General features: G+C 41.9%; 1 protein-coding gene across 1 annotated transcript in view; it reads left to right on the top strand.

Moving 5' to 3' along the window:
* Nucleotides 1–20,503, top strand: part of LOC127590800 (ephrin type-A receptor 5) — a 60,507-nt gene that overhangs the window by 6,737 nt on the left and 33,267 nt on the right. The window contains exon 3 of the mRNA XM_052050243.1: nt 6,782–7,496. Coding sequence (XP_051906203.1) covers nt 6,782–7,496 — 715 coding nt within the window. The remainder of the gene's footprint in view (nt 1–6,781; nt 7,497–20,503) is intronic.

Genomic DNA, 20,503 nt, shown 5'->3' with positions numbered 1-20,503 from the left:
TATCCATAGAGTTTCTTTACCATTTCAAAATGTTCAAAGTTTTTTTGTTATTACCTTTTAGGATTACTGATGCCATTGCCACAATTGATGAGGCAGTGTTACAGCGAACGTGGCAAGAAATCGAGTGCCGTCTTGATGTGCTTCGTGCAATTAATGGTGCCCATGTAGAAGTGTATTAAAAGAGGTAAAAAATAAAAAATAAAAAAAACTTTAATAAACGCCGAATACAATAGAACAGATCTGAATAAAATATCTCATCAATTGCATTTTAATGGTAAAGAGACTTTATGGACACCCTGTAGTTCAATAAACCATTCTTCGTGACTTCTTTATATGATTTCAGTCATCATGGCCCTCCAGCAGAAATGGTTACTAAAATGTGGCCCGCGACGAAAATTGGTTTGACACCCCTGGGTTAAACAATGAAAGAAAAATACTCTCCGATGGTCTCCCTATATTGCAGATGGACACAGATTGTGGATAGCTCTGGAATGTATCCCTCACATTAAACAGGGTTTAATGTACTCCCAATGCTCCATATGCTTCCAAAAATCATCAGAATCTGGAATTTTAAGCGTTTTATGTGGTTACCAACAGACTGATTGCCCCTACCATTGTCAAGGGAAGACAAAATGAACACAAAGTGGATATTTGGTGTTTCTGGATGGAAGTCAACCATGAAATATTTGCAAGTTACGGCCAGACTGCAAAGCAAGTCCTGGCAAGAACACTTAACTTTGGTCTTTGTTCCGTTGGGACCCTGCCTCCTCCATTTCGGCTCCCATATTGTGTCGGAGAGTGATGGCAGATTAGCTGAGCCGCTGCAGCTCGCGTGCCATTTCGTACGGGCTTTTATCGACTGCATCTTCAAGTGAAAAAAGAAGGCACTATAAAAGGGATGGTTGTCACTATTAGGATTATTTTTCCATCAGCTCCATCCATGTCACCTGTCTCCATTGTACACTGTGAGTCTAACCAACTCCAGGCCCATTTTGATCCGTTATCTGGACCACATCTACTGGACTCTTCAAGAGCATTGACAAAGGCTGACTGATGAAAACATTGGGGCTTTCAAAATTGAAGCTGAAAACACACACGACAACTGATTTGACGTCTGCCAGCTGGCGTGAGATTGGAGGCAACCAAACAACTCTCAAACCGGACTCCAGTGACGACTCACTCTTTTCACACTTCAAAATCTGATTGGGCCGGGTGCGCGCTTGGAATATGAACTGCCTTTCTGTGCATGCCTCACGGATGGATGATTTCAAATCAAATTCTTACAAAAAACAAAACAAAAAAAAGGACGGAAAATGTAGCGGTGGGAATATGATCAAGACACATCATTAAGGTGAAAATCTCCAATCAACGGAAACTGCGGAAAATCACACCAACCCTCTTTAAACACATTTCGATTGATCGAAACACACATTTCGATTGTTTTGTTTTGACATAAACAAATAAAAAATGGAAAAGCAAGTATAGGAAATGGAGAAACTAGAATAGGTTTGTCATAGTTATGTACATGCATGCACCTTCAAAAGGGAACTAAACTCCCCATTTGTTTTTCAGCAACAAAATGTTTTATATATTAGCCGAAACGCCTTATTCTGACGAATATCGGGTTTATGATATAAGAATTGAACGGATTTATTCATCCATCTCAGGAGGCGGCCACGTTGGGCAGCATCGCCCTATGCCGTCAACTGAAATTAATGTCACCACTGACATTGTGAACTTCACGTCACTACACCTGGAAAACATCTTAATGGCGTATACTGCAAGAAGTCGTGATGGAGCCTTTTCGGCATTTCTTGAAAAAAAAAACACTTTGAGATTTATGATCTCCTCATTCTAGTTTTCAGTTCAAAGCTTGACGACTGCACTTTTTGTTGACCAGAGAGACTTTTGCCCCTTGCACCACTCATGCTTGTTTTATATGAAATCTTAAGGGCTCAGTTTTTATCCTTGGACAAAGAGCACATCTATCTGACAGTCTGACAGCGTGTTCTACTTCACTTTTCTGAGGTCTTGATTCAAACCATTTGTACCTAAGCTTATGTGTGATCGCTATTCAGCTGAAGTTGAAGACTGGATCAACCGGCTGCCTATCCCCCACAATCAAATTCTCCCCTAAGAGCTCATCTATGGAAGCGCATTGGAGCAGTGACTGATTCACCGCCTGAGCGAATAGTCCGGCATGCATGGACTGTCTTGCTGATTCAGCACGAGAAGCCCGAGATAAGGGCAGACGAGTGACAAAAGTGCTGAGCACACATGTATGCATTCACAAAAATGGCTGATGGTTAGGCATCAATGCTCAATGGCAGCCAACCAGCAAGAATCTGGAGCATTTCTCAAAAATAAGGACAATGGAGGAGTAAAGTGAAAGGGGTTAAAGAATAATCACCCTCACTTACGATCCATTATTGTCGATTTTTCGTTGGAATGAGTCAATTTTGCATGCCCGTGTGGACAAAATTGTTGGCGCCCTTTTGTGAAGGAAATGAATAATGTAAGACGCAATGGTGAATGAGATCCAATTACGGGCTTTGTGGAAAGACAACTTGCAGAAATTGGAAAGCAGAACGCAGAGCGTGTGTCCCGAAAGTGTCGCTATGTATTTGCAATAGCAATAATAGAGGACACGCAGTAGGAAAATGATTATAGTGATGGACGGAGCCAAGCCAGCTGGGTGCAAAAGTTGAAAAAAAAAAAACAGTGGGAGGGTGTTACCGGTGATGGTGATCATGCTGGTGTTTCTTTCATGGATAAAGAGCGGGGACCGCTGTTCTTATAACAGTGTCGTGGCGGTCAGCTGTAATAGGCGGCAATAATAAGTTGGAGACAGCTTCGCAGTGCCGGGAGACCACTCAACAGAGCGGCGGGGGGTCCGCTGACTGATGTGACAAACACAGACACAAACAGGCGTGCACATAACAGTCAGCAAAACAAACACACACCCTAATGAGGAGCTGGAGGGGGATGCCGACAGGGACTCTCGAGTGTTTGCATGCGAGTGATAAGGATGGCTAGTGGAGCAACACGCAGAGGTGAAATAGAGGCTGAACGGATCAACCTGCAGTGATCAAACCTTGGCGTTATTTTCCCACCGCTTCAGAACAATGCTGCAATTTATGTGGATTATTTTGCCGCATTCCTCCAACAGAGAAGATAAATCTTTTCTCTTGATGTCTTGAGGGAGTTCATTGAACCCCATCCGAGGGGAAGTTGGGACAGTGAGGTGAAGTTTATTTATTCCAGATATTATTATTATTTTTTTATTGTACTAGAAGTATATTTTTACGCAACCTACTTCGTGCTGCGTGTATTTTTTTATTTTCTTTTGGTGGACACCACACAGATATCCAGATAACACACATGGCAGGCATTCAAAAAGAGAGTACAAGCGAGGTTTGATTCCTTGCTCCAGGGCACCTCAACAGTCATCAGGGAGAAGATTACCATCTCTCAAACGAATAAATATTGGTTACCCTGCAACAACCGTGAGGCTTCAAAAATGGAATGAAATAAGCCATTGATGCTCAGTCATGTATTTTTTTTCTGTCCGCAAAAGTTGAAAACATGCTCATGCTCACACAACTTAAAACACAACCCTATCATCAGTGCCTTTCATCCATGTGCGCTGAGGAGGTGCGGCACAGTATGAAAGGCTACAGTCGCTGCGGAGCATTTCTGGGGTGGGGCGCTGCTACCTTTTGCCCTTGCCTGATGCCCCCTCCCCTCCCAAATCTCTTATTCCTGTGGCTGTTGCAGAGGTTCTTTCCAAGCCCACACTGTGCCCTCACTTATTGGAGCACAGTTTGAGACTTGTTCTCCCCACCTCCCATGTTTTTCTTTTTTCATCAGTCGGTGCTCACTGGTCACCATACCTTAATGCCTAACGCTCATTCACTTTGTTTGTGTATGTGTGTGTGTGTGTCTCGCTTTGTAGGCCTTTTTTAACTTGGTCCTCACTGTGCCACAAGTACAGGAATGTCTGTGTGCTCGTTTTGTTTGTGTGTCTGTGTGTGTGCCTGCTAAGCTGTGAAAAGCTCAGTGAAGGCAACAGAATCTGCGCGATCTAACCAGTAAGAAGCTTAATGTCTCAGTGTGCTGCAGTCTAAGACATAACTGTAGCGGTACATGCACCCAACACATGCACGTGCATGTACTGTATGTTGCTGCACTCATAAAGTGATTCATGCATAGAAGCATCATGTCTGGAAATAGCCCCATTTTATAATCACCTTGCAATCCCATGAAACTCAACCCCCGCCTCCCCGTCAACAAAAATGCGAATAAATTTAACCACGATGTGATCGATGCTGAAATGGCTCCGTAACGTAGATGAGTACAGTACAACCTAAACAAAAGACAGAAAGGTGGGGAGGAATGAAAAGAAGAAGACTGAAGTAGAGGGACACGGGGGAGGGAGAAAAAGACAAAGGCACAAGGTTGTGTACAGCAACCGTGGAAAGGATGATTAATATGGACTATTAAGCTATAACACCAGATCATAGTCTAGTCCCTCTGGCCATATTACGCTGACATGATAAAGCACCTGTTTTAACCAGGGGAGGGTGCTAGCGATGCAGATAATAGCCATGTCCCAGGAAAGTTGAAGAAGGAATTAATACTGCTGTCTGACACACACACACACACACACACACACACACACACACACACACACTGCCAATCATTTAAACTCTCTGAACACACACGTCAGGGAGGACTAGACTAACTTTTGTGCATGTATGGCACTACAAGACTCATAGATGAGCTAGCTCATCTACAAGTACATACTCAGTCTTTATTTATTTATTTTTGCTGACAAGAACTACGCCCCTCATTTATGATAAATACCTCCACTCAGAACCCGCTCAAATCTTTTGGACCGAGGGGAAATGAGGTGGAAAGGATCAGGATTAGTTTGCCATCCGCATGAGCCACTCACAGCTCTTTATACATGTTACGTATTAAGCCTCACATAGGGCTTTGCTGTGCCTCATTTTGACTCGATTTTTCATGGTTCTTACTCTCTTCACCTGTTCATGGTGTGAAATCATTTAACTACATAAGTACCGCAAAGCACAGATGAACACTTGAATGGTTTCCAATCTAGCTGATCAGAGTATGGCATCTCTGTAAAGGTAAGATTAGGATATCCTTTATTTGTACCACACTGGGGAAATTTACAGCCTCCAGCAGCAAGAATGTGGGTTGAAAGAAGAAAGAAGAAAAAACAAATAAACACCGTTCAATTAAGTGCAATATAAATACGAAATGGATAAATCACAGTGCTATTTACAATTGTTTTTCACATCACACACTTCACATCATTTAATCATTATTATTATTATTGTTGTTATTTTTATGCAGCAGCCTAACAGCAGTCGGTAGGAACGAGCGTCGGTATCTCTCCTTCTTACAGCGCGGGTGTAACAGTCTCTGGCTGAAGGAGCTACCCAGTATCAATGATGAATTGTAATCTGAGGAGCTCTGATGTCTCGGGCTTCTTATAAAATAGATAGGATATGATTTAAAATCAATAAAGTGCTTGACAAAGTCATTTTGAAGAAGATTGACTTCGAATGTTGACTGGGAGGGACAAAAAACAAGAAGATAGTAGATCACTCAAATTATGGTGGCTTCACTTATACTAAATGATGTTTCTAGAAAGTACATTCCTATATTTGTGGAGTGGATTGGTTATTAGTTATTGTTTGATTTTCTTCTAGGTTAGAAACATTCGGCCAACATTGGTACACCAAGTTTCACCATAACACGACCCCAAGAGACAAGATTGTGTTTGCAGTGTGGTGCGCGTAGGTAGGGTGGCGATAGTTGTGACAGCTATGTTTTACGTAGTTACGTGCCTTTGAATTAAGCAGAGAAGATAAGTGTGACACATTTATTGTTTTTCATCATGTTCCAAGACGTTCCACTGTGTCCAATCAACAAACACCCCCATCTTAAGCATGTATTACTGTGACCAGAAGAACCGCAGGAGTTGATTAGAGTGGGACAGTTCACATGTTTATTATCTTTTACAACATTGATGACATCCTGGCCATTTTAGAAAGTGTAGTCAAGCTACAGCTCGGAAGGGCAACTGATAGCATGCCGCATGCATTTTTTTATATATTTGCAGTTGTAAAAAATAAAAAACCTGATAAACATTCAAAATACATTTTCCACAAAAAATAAAAAAGATCTGCAAATATGCAAGGGTTGACTGTAGTTTTTAGTTGTAATATTGGCAATCACCACTAGATGGCACACATTTCTGAGTAATGCTTTCACTGTGTCATACATGCTGAGTAGACCTCAATAACAACAATTTTTAATAAAATGTTTAAAAATTGACATAATGTTCAAAATTTTGCATTTTATTTATTTATTTATTTTGCTCAGCAGGTTTGTGCAATACTTGAATTGGAGTTATTTATATATTTATTCATTCATTTATTTTTTATGTAAGAGTGTCCTTTTTACACTGGCTGAAACGATCATAGCATGTGGCTAGTTTGTTTTTTGCTTCAAATCCTTTTCCCATGCATTAAAAAAAAATAATCAAACATGCAATAACCAAAGTATGAAGAGCGCTTATTTTGCACATACGTTGTCCATACGGTAGATAAAATAGCATTTTTGTCATGCATCTGGTTAGGAATTGTGTGGTTCAGACTGCTCAAATTGAATTGTAGCTTCATGCAAACTGTGTTCATGGAGTCTGACGTGAGTTGTTTTTTTTCCTTATCTCCTTTTCCTGCACCAGTGGGAAGAAATCGGGGAAGTAGATGAAGACTATGCCCCCATCCACACCTACCAAGTGTGTCGGGTCATGGAGCAGAACCAGAACAACTGGCTTCACACCAACTGGATATTGACAGAGGGAGCCCAGCGAGTTTACATAGAGCTCAAGTTCACCCTGAGAGACTGCAACAGCCTCCCCGGTGGCGTTGGAACTTGCAAGGAGACGTTCAATATGTACTACTATGAAACGGATGGGGGCGAATTGGAGGATGGAGAAATGGAGGACGGCGAGAGGATAACGGAAGAGGAAGACAGGGCCTTGAAGGAGAGCCAGTACATCAAAATCGACACCATAGCGGCTGACGAGAGCTTCACTGAGCTTGACCTCGGGGATCGGGTTATGAAGCTCAACACCGAAGTCCGCGATTTAGGCCCTTTGACCCGGAAGGGCTTCTACTTGGCATTTCAGGATTTGGGAGCCTGCATCGCTCTGGTTTCGGTGCGAGTTTTCTACAAACGTTGCCCGCTTCTTGTGAAAAGCCTGGCCGAGTTCGCGGATACCATCCCTGGATCAGAGGCCTCGCAGTTGGTGGAGGTCGTGGGTCGCTGCGTCAACAATTCGCTGCCTTTATACGAGCCTCCCAGGATGCATTGCAGCTCTGAGGGAGAATGGCTGGTTCCCATCGGGAAGTGCGTGTGCAAGCCAGGATTTGAAGAAATCCTTGGATCCTGTCAAGGTGAGCACAAAAACGTTGCCTCTCTTGTGATCGCATAGCCTGCGTTTATTCATCTGGGGTCTTTATTTATCTGAGAGTGTTTTTTTTTCTTCACTGAGTGCCTGTGCTGTTCCTTGGCTTAGTGGAGCCTGCCCCCCCCCCTCCCCCCGAGACTTGAAGCACTTTGCTGCTCTTTTACGGTCGCCTTTCTGCTAAGCCTAGAGCCCAAATATTCCCACCTCCGACGTCAACTGACATTCCCATGTGCGCGCTGTCCCCTTTTGTTTTCTCCGGTGCTTATTTTAACAAGACCGTCTCTGCGCTGTCATAGCAATTGTGTGGCTAGCATTGTTTTCTCTCCATTTTCAGCAAAAGGTTTGACCATTCAAGCAAATGGGGGGGGGGGGGGGGAACGACACAAACCAGCAGCACCTTCAGACACTACCTGCAAAATGCTATGCTTATGTTCTTTAAACAGTACATCACATTTTAACTTGACCTTATGGTTGAAAATTATACCAGACTGAGCAATTTAATTGTTTTGAACACACATAGAAAACTTTAAGGTGGAAAAGGAATCACCCCCCCCCCCCCACCCTCCTTCCCTATTCCTTGTTTAGTTTTAGACATTGGCCCTCATTTATTAACAATGCGTACGCACCAATCTGACTGTTGTTCTGTTGTTTTTTAATCTTTTGCAACTTTAGACCTCCATGCATTGGCTGAGATGTGTCAAATGAATCCCTTTTTTTTTCTTTTGCGGGAAATGTGGGAAGGGCTTATGCAAATTCATGCACCACGGGCACGCGACTGCCAGCTAGGATGAATTCTGATTCATCAAATTACGCACACAAATGCGAACAAAATAGGGTAGCACTCACAAGTCGTCAATCTAATAGGGATTTTGCGTCTACTTGTGTGCAGAGTACGAACATTCCTACAATGATACCCAACGTTGTTGTATTTGCTGAGTAAACTTAATTTGTGCATGCAATAACAATTTTTAATTTATTTTTTGCTCATATAGTACTACCGGTAACTTTTGATGTATATTTTTCCATAAAATTGGGGTTGAAAGTGTACAACCTAATGTGCATCAAAGGTTGTCTAAATGTTCTTCAACTAGTCTCAGGTTAAGTATAAGTCTGCTTGAGTAGTGGTCATATATGCAGTGTGCACCCCATCCCCACCCCCCCCAAATAAAACAAAAAAACCAAAACTCTAAATCCATTCTGACAAGTTTCAAGCTATGATTGATTGTGGGAGATTAAGAAAAAAAATTAGTGAAATTAGATGACCGAGATAGTAACAAGGGCATTTGGTCAATTGGACTCAAGGACCTTTTCCACCAAATGGTTCAACTTCTATCGGACTCCAACCGAGCAAATTTTCAGTAACCCTTCATCATGGTACCTTTTGAATTAATTGGCATTGGTACTCTTGCTGTGGGTGAAACAGCTACCAAGCTAATTGGCCAACAGTCAATTGTTCTTTCAAGTTACCAATAAAATAAATTGAATAGGAGCAAAACACAACTTGACGTTGTCAAGCTCGAGCTAGGTACTTCACCACTGACAACATACGGCAAAACGTTCATCCAATCACTTTTCAAGTATCTATCCTTTCCCAAACTGTTTCTGGTCCTGTGTGGCTCCAAGTAAGGAGATGAGTTTGCTCATTGACTCCCTACCAAAAATCGGTCATAAACACATTTTGATTGTCTCATAAATCCGGACCCTTTTGCCGTATTTCACACACACATGTTCCTGCTCCATCGCACGCTTCAGTCATTTGGGGTTCAGTGTTGCTCAAGGACACGCAATAATATGAGCAATGGCCCTGAGCCAGGCTAGTGACCTTCTGATTACAAGACAGCCCATTCTACCCCCGCCACCACCACCACCACCCCGTGCCCTGCCGGTCCACTTTGTTGTTTCTTTGTCCCCAAGCAATGTGGAGTTAGCCGTGCACAAGGCGGCTTTATCAAGGACCATTTAGCACGTCTAGTTTTCCATTGTGCCATGGCCCCGGAAAGTCACAGGAATAAATATCATGTACCTTACTTCCCCCTGCTTTCTCTTCATCTTGTGATTAATTGCCACCGCCTCAGCCTAGCTACCTTTAAACCACATCTGAGGATATGTACGTCGTCATAGGACCAAAAGGACTTACTTGAGGAGACTTGTAGATTCAAAATCTCCTAAAGCCGGTGTGAATATCAATGTTTTAGATCTGACAGCAAGTGTCGACTCGGTTCTGTCTGAGCCTCAAGGAGAAGTTCTCCTTCTGGCATAAAAAGCACAAAATGAATTTGACTGTCAAAGTAAAATACAATGTGAGCATGTTTTCCGGTACTTTGTCTTTGCTGCCTTTTTTGGGGGTGCGGGGGGTATATGAAGGTTACTGAAGATAAGGTGCTGTTCATTTGAAGTCGTGTTAGTGTTTTTTGCTCCAAGCTCACATCTATCTATCTTCTATCCGCTTTTTCTCACGAGGGTCGCGGGCGTCCTGCAGCCTATTGCTGGTGTCTCTGGGCAATAGGCTGGGGACATCCTGAACTGGTTGCTAGCCAATCGCAGGGCGCACATAGACAAACAACAATTCGCACTCACAATTCCACCTAGCAATTTCTAGTGTTCCATTAACCTGCTATGCATGTTTTTGGAATGTGGGGAAAAAAACGGAGTACCTGGAGAAAACCCACACAGGCACAAGGAGAACATGCAAACGACACACAGGAAGGTCAAAGTCGGAATCGAACCCTGCACTTCTGCACTGTGAGGCCAATTAGCGAACCAGTCACCCACCGTGCCACCCTCCAAGCAAAACGCTAATTATTACTTCTTGTTCAACATTCCTTTCCGGATAAAATGTCTCACTGCTCACCAGTAAACAAGGCTCACATTGCCAATGGAGCAAAAAAAAAAAAGAATAAATGTGAGTCCTCTCGTAATTAATGAAGCTACAGTCGTTTTTACACTCCTGCATGCAAATGAGGTTGTCACTCTGCCAGTCCTTTGAAAAGTTCGAATGAGAAAAGAACATATTTTCTCCCTTTTCAGCTTGGTGTTTTCATAAACAATCTTGTGAGGACTTGAGAAAAATTTTAGGAACAGCGGGCTTAATGTAGATTTGATGTATTTGAGTTATATAAAGTACTTTGCTGTGTTTAAGAACCCATTGTATAGTTCTGTATTCACTTCATTGAGTCGTTCTTTGCTCTTGAAAAAGAGAAGTGCTGCTCTGAAAATAATACAATTGCACATTATTGCCACGTTGGGACCATTCAGCACCTGTTTCAAGCACGCATGCCTCGCCGAGTGGGAATCGTTGCAGGTCAAAGTGCAACACAATCCGAGACAATGCTGCACGGCGCCTAGCCGAGCATGATTTAACGCAGTCTTTGTAAAATCTGGGACAGAACTGGTGGTGGGCAGCTCGTTCGCACCTCCTTTGTCTCCCCTTTCGTTTTCATTACCATACCTCATTCGCACGTCGTTATTTCACGGTCTCGTTTTTATCTTTATTTGACTTCCTCCAATCTCCCTCATGCTTGCATGTCTTTTCCATTCCATTTGCCTTTCTCTCTCGGTTTATCTCCATGTCACTGTCAATCATTTATTGTCTCCCGATTCCTCACCTCCTCCCTCTGCTTTTTCTTTCAAGCAACCACCTACATTAGCACTCCGACGGCATAAGCAGCAGGATCCTGTTCCCTACAGCATGTCTCTGTTTGTGCAAAACAATCACTTGAATTACAGAACGGTATAGCCGCTCGGCTTAAAGTGTTTTTTCACACGGAGCATAGTGAAGTTTGCAACGAAGGCCATTGTCACGACACAGTACACACACATTTGCACGGAAATGCATAATTGCAAACATATGAATTTGCTGTGTTCGTCCTCCCACGAAAGTTGAAATTATTTCATTTTACTCAGCATGCTTAGCAGGATAGACTGGTCACTTTAACTCATTCACTCCCAAAGGCGTTTTTAAACGTCTTTTCAGACTTGGTTTAGAATTGGCTGGTACTGAATGAGTTAATATGGACAAATAGTGCCAACGTGATGTTTTCCCAGTTCTCACAGAATCTTTATTTGTATGTTTTAATGTTTTGAGAGAACGCATGCCTCTCAATGAAGAACGCAGTTCATTTTGAGGCCTGAGTCATCAGTTCCTTACTTACAATAACGTTGGGGAACAATTTGTAAAAGAAAAAAAAATCAGTTTGAATTCGATTATCATGTAGATTAAACTAAGATTGAAACCAAAATAGCAGTCTATTTCTTTGTAGCGTGTCAAGATGATTTTTTTCCCCCTCTAGAGCTTAACCAGTCAAAATTCCACTGATTAGCTGTTGTAAGGTTTGACATCTTATGATGATTGGACTCATCTATAGCTACGTGGCAACTTGTTTGTGCAGTCAGAATTGAGAAAGTGCGGTGAGAGGTTTGTGCAGCTCCCAATCGGTCAGGACTGTCAATATCTGCAAACAGAAAGCTAGCATTGTGGCATTTAAGAGGATTGCGACTGGCTTTTCTCTTAACCTTGTAACTCTGAGCATACCGTTCGACTTCATTTCATGCAGTTTTTTTTTGGTTTTCAAATATGGTAACTATTCCATCTTAGTGTTTTATTTACATCCATACACATTTATTATTTGTTTTTAAAGAAAACGGCAATGCAGCTTAAAAACTTGTCATTCTAGCGAAAAACGGCGAGGACCGGAGCTAGACATACCTGCTCTAACATGTCCTCAGTTGGTTAATGTGACCAATTTATTTAAACTGCATTCATGCATCATTAATAGCATTAAATCAAGACTTTTGATTACTCATCAATTCAACAAGTTCAAACATCCCGAGGGGTGCTAACGCCTGATTTATGAAAGCCTCCGTAAAGTGTAAATAAATATTTTTTTTATTTGATACACCATCGAGCAAGTTTCCTATTTTCTTTTCCAACAACAAAGTCTCTTCACGCTTCCACAACCAAAGTGAAGGATATTTATTTGAAACAAATGTAATCAAATGTTTTTTTCCGTTAAGTCATTGAGTGCAGTGAAGACAATGGAATCTTACATGTTGAATTAAAAAAAAAAAGTGGTCCGCCCACAAGAGAAAACCAAAACAAAATTGAAAGATGTCGATCAAATTTCCAAGTTCCAAAAATAATCCATTTCAGCTCTTGCCATTGTCTTTTTTATGGAACATTTAATCCTCTAAACAGCCATACCATTTGCAACTCTCTTCTCTCCATTCTCATTTTTTTCCTCTTCACTTTAATGACAAATGTAGAGGGTCTCGTAAATGTAGCAGCTGTGCTTTTCATTCCAATTTTTTTTTTAACCAAAATTGTCACACAAAAGTTGAAATCAAAGCAACGACTGTTAAACATTCGGAATGATTTAATGTAACGCTTTGAAAACAAGTCTTGTCTGGCGCTGACTTTAAAGCTGGAGTCTTCTTTACATTACTGCACAGGAAAAGAGGACAAGGAAGTCAATATATTTACATATGAAGCATGTTTTGATACTTCCTTGTTTTTGCACTGCAGTCGTGTGGGGTGACAGCAGATGATACCGCACATGCACATTTTAAAATGTATCATGTTGGCACAACTTTATCCAAGATAATTGGTCAGAGCCAGCGGCACTGTTAGCACAGCGAGACAAGTATGGATGGGGGGTTGGGCGGTTAGACTGCAAACAAGGGGTGGGATCGGGGGGTTGCTATAGATGGACAGACAGATCCAAAAAAATGAGAGAAGTGATAGGACAGCAAATGGATGGAGGAGAAATGGAAGATTTCTCAACACAGGATGTGAGGCCAAATAGACAAAGAGATGGATGAGCATTATTTCTGGGGCGACGGCCACCGAGGACGGATAACTGAGGACAGAAGTGGGCAGATGGATGAAGAGAGAAATGAAGTATGGAGGCGTGGGCAGGACTTGGAGATTGAGTTTGCTCTCCTGAACTCAAGCAATGAATTTTGGCTGGAAGATGAGAGTAAAAACATGATTGAATTGAATTGGGGGAGCTTGTGGAGAAAGGGCAGAAACTTCAGTAAGACTTCAACAGTGTGTTGCATTGATTGCGGAGAAACTCGTTCTCATCTGGCACTTTCAGACCGCGTGGTACCGCACTGCATGGTACCGCTATATTGAGACGTTTCCATTTGGAAAATCAGGTTTTTACCAAATGCCATTTTAGTACAGAGTCAGCCTGGATTCCAAGAATGCCAGAGCCGATACTATATGAGCAATAGTTGAGGCTCAAAATCCTGCGAGTGACTGGCCGCCAGTCCAAGGTGCTGTCCAAGTACACTGCCACTCACCAAAAGCCAGTTGGGTTACGCTTCAGTTTAACTGTGACCCTACTGAATGAGACCAGCAATGACTGATGAGCAGTCACTTTGCAGGGGGCCAACACACTGGCTCCTTTCAGGCTGCCGGCATTTATGATTCCAATCAGACTCTTCCTCAAATTTGATTTTTAGGGCTGACTGTCCACACTGTGTCGGAATGGGATCCGGACCTGTTCAGACCGGACCACATTTACTGACCCATCTGACAGGTCGCTATAGCAACAAAGTCGGAACAGAGGCGTCATCCAGCACATGTAGTGTTTAACTTCACAGCTCCGCATTTAGATTGGCAATCTCTGGTACAGCGCATCGGCTCTCGCGAGTGACGTCACGGACAGTCGACACCGAGCTGGAGCTGTCCAGACCAAGACGCTGCCTGTCAAAATGCGATATGAAACTACCTCTTGAGTGTGTTTTCAAATCGGTCTTGCGAAAATTGGATTTCGTGTGCTGAAAATTTCACTGGATCGCGATAACGGACACGGTTATTGCTGAACAATACTAGACTGTAAAATATGTTTTACAACGGAGCCATGAATGTTAAAAATGTCGGCTAATGGCTGAGAGAACACATTTGACTCAACGGTTTTAGAGCTGAGACAACGAGTAAAGCTTATATGAATTTTATCATCAGTGAAAGAATTAGGGAGCGCTCCATTTGAGTCCCGGAACAGATTTGAAGGACTCAATTGAATTTGGAAATTAAGGTGGAATCCGGCGATTGACAGCTTTGCGCCGTTCACATTCGAGCCAGGCTGACGAGACATGAGATGCTTTAAGTTGTAAGATGGCCAGTGAAATTGAGCGCAAGGATGATGGCGAGGGGGGAAGTAAGAGTAAGCAAGAAAGATGAAACGGGACCCCAGTGGATAAAAAATACAAATGAAAACGCGAAGACACTTGGTATCATCAACGTAAAAAAAATCCTGGAATGAGAAAGTGCCGCAGAGAATGTTCCTTCTATTTATGTCATCGTAAGTGTGTCGTGGGAAATGCTGGATGTCCCTTTGCGGTACTTTGCTCGAGAGGCGGGTCTCCCTTGATGTTCTTTTGTGTTTGCGCGCCTGTCAAATGTCACTACAGCATATGGCAAACTTCATCCTGTCAACCGGTAGCGCTGCCGTCACAATCCGCCACTCTGGCATCATAAGTGGAGGAAGATTTCTTCAGTCTCCCTCTTGGGAACAATATGATTGGCAACGAGGAATGGTTGATGTCGTGGTGTCGGGTATTACAGTCAAGAGGAAACCATTTAAAATGGAGTCGAGTCTAGAATGCTGAATGTAAAATACAAGCGAGTAGAAGTAAAAATGGGCTTTTGACAGAATCATTGTTTGAAGATATAATTGGTTGCTCGTTCTAGTATCACTTGTACAAAACATGTTTTGGTAAAAGAACACTAGGACTTTGTCCTTTTACAGAATAGTCTCAGTTTTGAGTATGGCCTGGATTTGCATCATCACTTTTAACAGAAAGCTGTGGCATTTATGTTTTTCAAAATAACAGCATTACACAAAAAATGTGTAATTGCTTGCTTGCTTGATTTTTGTGTGTGTATCATAAATTTAAAAAAAAGTCACATTTTTTTTCAAACTGTCCCTATCGCCCATCTATTGACCCTTGTTTAAAGAAACAAACAGCAGAAAAAAAGACAATTAAAAAAACCTGAGCTCAGTTTTTCACAAAATGATCTTTGTCCGACCTATTACGCATGTCTGGATCACCAAACCAATCATTTGTGTTATTTTTCCTATTTTGAACTGTTTGGTCTCATTGATGAAATTGGCATACAAATGTTGCTTGAACCTTCAGTTTCCCTTTCCCTCATTTCCCTAAAACACTTAGAACTGAGCTTGAACAAAAATGGACAAGCCGTCATGCGGCACTAACAGAGACGTCTGGTGAATGATAGCATAGAAATCTGCAAAGGGCGGATGGAAGCCCTTTCCATCATCTCCTCAAGTATGAATTGAGTCAATTTGCTGCTGCTGCAAAAAAAAAAAAAAGAGCAGCCATTTATCATCATTTTAGATCCCTGCTCTGTTGCAAATGAACTGACTGCTTTCATTGCATGCTCTCTCTTACTCCCTTCCTCTATTTTCTATCCTTCCCTCCCTTTATCGCCTTATCATCCAAACATGGCGATGCTGTCATGACAACTAAAGTACTTTTTTAGTGGTTGTTGGGTAAACCAACTTCCCCACTAGGGCTCCTTTAGCCTCCCTTGATGCAAGCATCCACACACTTGCGCACGTTTCACCGCACATGTGAGACCAGTCACCAAGCTACAAATGGTCCCAAATCAAATTTAAATATGAGCCGTTTTATTTATTTATTTATTATTTTTTCAAGGTTGGAATCACTTTCGAACAAGGTGTGCTTTTCAAAGTCTGTTTACGTGGATTTTTTTTTTTTTTTTGTGATTGAGCAGCACTTGCCATCTCCGTCGGCCCAGCAAGTGGCGGCTCTTGCATGTCTTTTTGTGTCTCTGACAACTCTTTGTATTTAAGTATGACTTATCCAATTGTTTTTCAATAACTCAGGTTTGAAGTAAGAAGAACCGATTTTATTTTAGTTTGGTTTGAAATAAAGTGGAAGATCCAATCTGGGTTTTTTTTTTTTCAATTTTCTCAATATTGCAAAGAGGGTATTGTTTGTTTAATTCCGTCATGATTCATGCATGTGATTAAATGACAACATTTAGGTAGCAGGTGTACACCTATTAAAGTTTTCAATTTGAAACTTATCCAAATGGTGATTGTTCAGCTTTTGCTGCTCACCTGAGTACCATTTATGATGCACTCACCGATTCTGCTTTTCTCAGATTGTTTTTCATACTGGACTAACATTCTAGCCCCATGATGGTCCTCATCATCAAAAAAATAATAATTTTGGAATATGTTGACAGCTGGTTGGCATAAATGGTCACCTCACGCGGGCCTTTTCACATGCGCTCGTTGTTTTGCTTGTACAATACCCTCCTAATAACACGTTTGCTTTGGGGGGGGAAAAATACGTCCATAAATGCTTCCTCATTATCTCATTGTATCCCGAGTCAGAGTGCGTAATATATCAGTGTGCATGCTGTTAATGAGTTCCAGCTGTACGTGCAGCTGCAACGCACCGACTGCATACTGACACAGGCGCGCTTTGGATGCACATTGTTGATTGTGAACAGTCCACATGTGAGATGCCGAAGTGACGGCGTTGTTTTGTTTTTCCCTCTGTGAGATGATTTCTCGAGAGTACTGCGATAGCACCGAGGTCCTGACCCGAGTCCACCTCTTTCCTGCTTTGCATTTAGAGGTCCTTTGAGAGCCATTATGTTTAGAGTTTTTTTTTTTGCCCCCCTCCAGCTAAATGCTAGTAGGCATCCTATAAATATTTTATCCGATACCTACTGTATTTATATTTGCTTGATTTATTTTGTCCTTACACTTGGTCAGCCAGGAGCAGCGAGCTCGCTGATTTATGGACGCGATGTACTGCTAATGTCCAATCTTCCCCAGCAGAGCTTCACTGGTCCACTAAATTGGTTTTGCTTCAGAAGCAATTGTGACCTTTTTGCTTGGCCTTTGTAGTTTTTCTTGCTTGTTCACTGATTGTTGGGATGACAGAGAGGAACATTGCCCAGCATGAAATGAAAGCCCCATTGACTCCACTGTATGTTACTACATTATCATCTGCCGTTGTTTGTGTTCACACGCTGCTCTTCACAAATACGGACGCGCACCGGCACAAAGACGAGCAATGTACCCAAACAGTGAATGAACAATCATACACAAAGCTACTCGATACATGCCCCATACACGCATATAAACATCCAAATGTGTTCATGTATTCTTTGTTGGTGTTTTTTGGCTAGTATCTCGCTGTGGGACAAATACAGGAAGAGGATATTTACTTTGTTTCCTGATGTGGTTTATGGGTCCACAATCCTATCTGGTAACACACCAGCGTTGTATTAGGGATCAGCCGAATCAATTTTGCATCCGAGTTTACTTTGGTGCCCGTATGTCTACACAACATTTGGTAAACCCACAGAAATTCAATGAGTTCAAATAGAAACACTGGATGAGAAAAAAAAATGGTGGGGCGGAGGCGTTTCCCTCCCACGTTGTCAATATTTTCACCAAAATATTCGCAACACCTCCTTGTCCCACCTACAAGACATTTTGCGTACTTAAAAGTGATGTCTTCAAGTGAAGAGGATGCTCATTAAACGTCGGCATAGGACGCCAACGGATACTTAATTGCCAGGGATGCCGTTGTGTGTGATGCATATTAATTGCATATTAGGCACACGCATATACACACACAAATGGCGCATTAGCGTGTATTGCATATTAATTACCTATTAGCCTTTGTTCAGTGCATTAAAAGCTGTGTGGCATCAAAAAGGCATCTTGGCCAAGGGCAACGCACGCCCTCACACGCATGTGCTTGCCAAATACACACACACACACACACATACAGGATGCATTTTAGTCAACCAGCCATGACCATAAAAAGACTCACCATAGAAAACAGGTCGGTATGTGTGCCTGTGAGCTTCGGTATGAAAATCCATGCGTGAGGCTTTGTCCTTTAGTGTCAATGAGCAATTCAATTGCAGCGATCTATATGCTGATTGATTGGCTCAAGGCGATAAAAATCGTGAAATGAAGACCACGTTATTATGTCACGCTTGACATCGGCGCAGGGTCATCAGCATATGTTCTGCCGCATTTGACAAATCCTGCTTGTCGGTAATTATCCACTCATGATTGGCGTTCACTTTTCATGTGGCGCATGTGTGATAAATTGAACAGAAATGGAAATGAGCACGTAATGAATACCTCAATGTCAATAATGTTGGTTCCTGTGGGAGTTGCTCAACTTCATTAAAGCAACATGCAGGGGTTTTGTTCTTTTTTTTCTCTCTCTCTCATCTTCTGTCATTTGCAAGTTTTCTGGAGATAGTACTTGAGTATTTAGTATAATTGACTCTAGTCTTTTATGTCATGACGTATGTCAAAATGGAATGAGATGGACTGACATTGACACGTTTAGAATTTTGTGTCATTTAATTTCCTTAGTTTGGATGATTTTTAAAAAATCATTCAAACATTTTAAAGCTTCACTCGTCGCTGTGCTTTATTTTTTGTTTGCTTCAATTTCGCATAGGTCCATTACGATTTTCATGTTTTTTTTTCCACCTTCAGGTCATGCTAATATGTGTCCTATGATGTTCTATTAATGCATGAAAAAATTTAACCGCTTCCATTTTTGTCCGGCTATGTGCTATTATTGTATGCAGCGATGGCTGTTTGAAAGTGCTCTATAAATACTGTTGATTTTTTACTTGATTGTTGGATTGGTTTGTGAGCCAAAGAACCAGGTCTCCTGGCTTGGCTTTGTACTACGAATGAACAGTTACTCCATTCTCTGTAATTTGTCTGTGGGGGAGGTGGAGGTGGAAGTCCAGGGGTGCTACCGGAGATGATGGTGGTGATAAATCTAGTGTGTGTGTGTGTGTGTGTGTGTGTGTGTTTGTGTGTGTTTTAAGGGGAGTATGTGTATCAGGAACAGATCAGGTGTCCAATTGTCCCTCCCACATCTTGGGATATGCACACAGAATGGAGTAGAACTTTACTGTGGTATTTCTAAAGTCTCAAGATGCAGTTTAGCAGCTCACTGGTTTGGACCGCAACTTCTGCTCTTCAGTGGACTGTAGACGGTGACCACCGCCAAGGTCGTTAGCTGTTTACAAAAGACTTTTCTTTGAATGTCGCAAACCACCTTTGTGGAGGATCCCAGAAACTGACTGGAGTTCATCCATACCGTACACAAAGGGGAATGTGAGCCAAGTTGGGAAAACTGCCTATTATCACCGAAATCACATGTGACAAAGTCAAGACCCGGGGGCCAGATCTGGCCCATCACATCATTTTATGTGGCCCGCGAAAGCAAATTAATCATGTCAAGTTCCTTGATGCTTGTTAAAGTCTGAACCAAAATTTATAATTGTCATATGTAATCCACAATACAAATAATTATTCTTGACTTCAGATTTTAAAACTAGTTTTTCATCAATTTGTTGTGCGCTGTGTATGTAATATGCGGAGGTGATTAAACGTTTATATGGTTTCCCAAAATTCATAACGGCCCTCCAAGTAACTACAATGTGGCCCGCGACAAAAAATGAGTTTGACACCCCTGACCTACGTAAATGAAAAAGAATGGATCTCAAATTAAACAAGTGGAAAAATATATATTAATTTTTTTGTGATCAGGTCACTTTGCTTTCAACGGTGGAGTCAAAGTTCCATTGTGGCTCAAAACAAAGGAACACACACATTTTATCCAAAGCAAGAAACGCGATGGGTTCTACTGTACATGGTACATGTGCAAAACCTCTACAAAGTTTTATGGAAAGGACCCAAGTCTGTATAAACTACGTTCAATCCGATTGTTGGGTTGCACTTAAGGGATGGGAGAATTGTTTTTTTTTTTTTTTTTTTTTTTAAGTTGTGGAGTAATGGCGCCAAGGTGGAATTGGCAACGCTGAGAGAGCTCATGTTATTCATTAGACTAACAAACAAACTGAATCAACAGACCCTCTGCTGGTTGTAGACAAACGGTGCCCTTCCATTTGGCATCAGTTTGTGGAAGACACGA

Source organism: Hippocampus zosterae, chromosome 18, assembly GCF_025434085.1.
Source record: "Hippocampus zosterae strain Florida chromosome 18, ASM2543408v3, whole genome shotgun sequence".
Taxonomy (NCBI): domain Eukaryota; kingdom Metazoa; phylum Chordata; class Actinopteri; order Syngnathiformes; family Syngnathidae; genus Hippocampus; species Hippocampus zosterae.
This window is presented reverse-complemented; position numbering and strand designations above follow the sequence as displayed.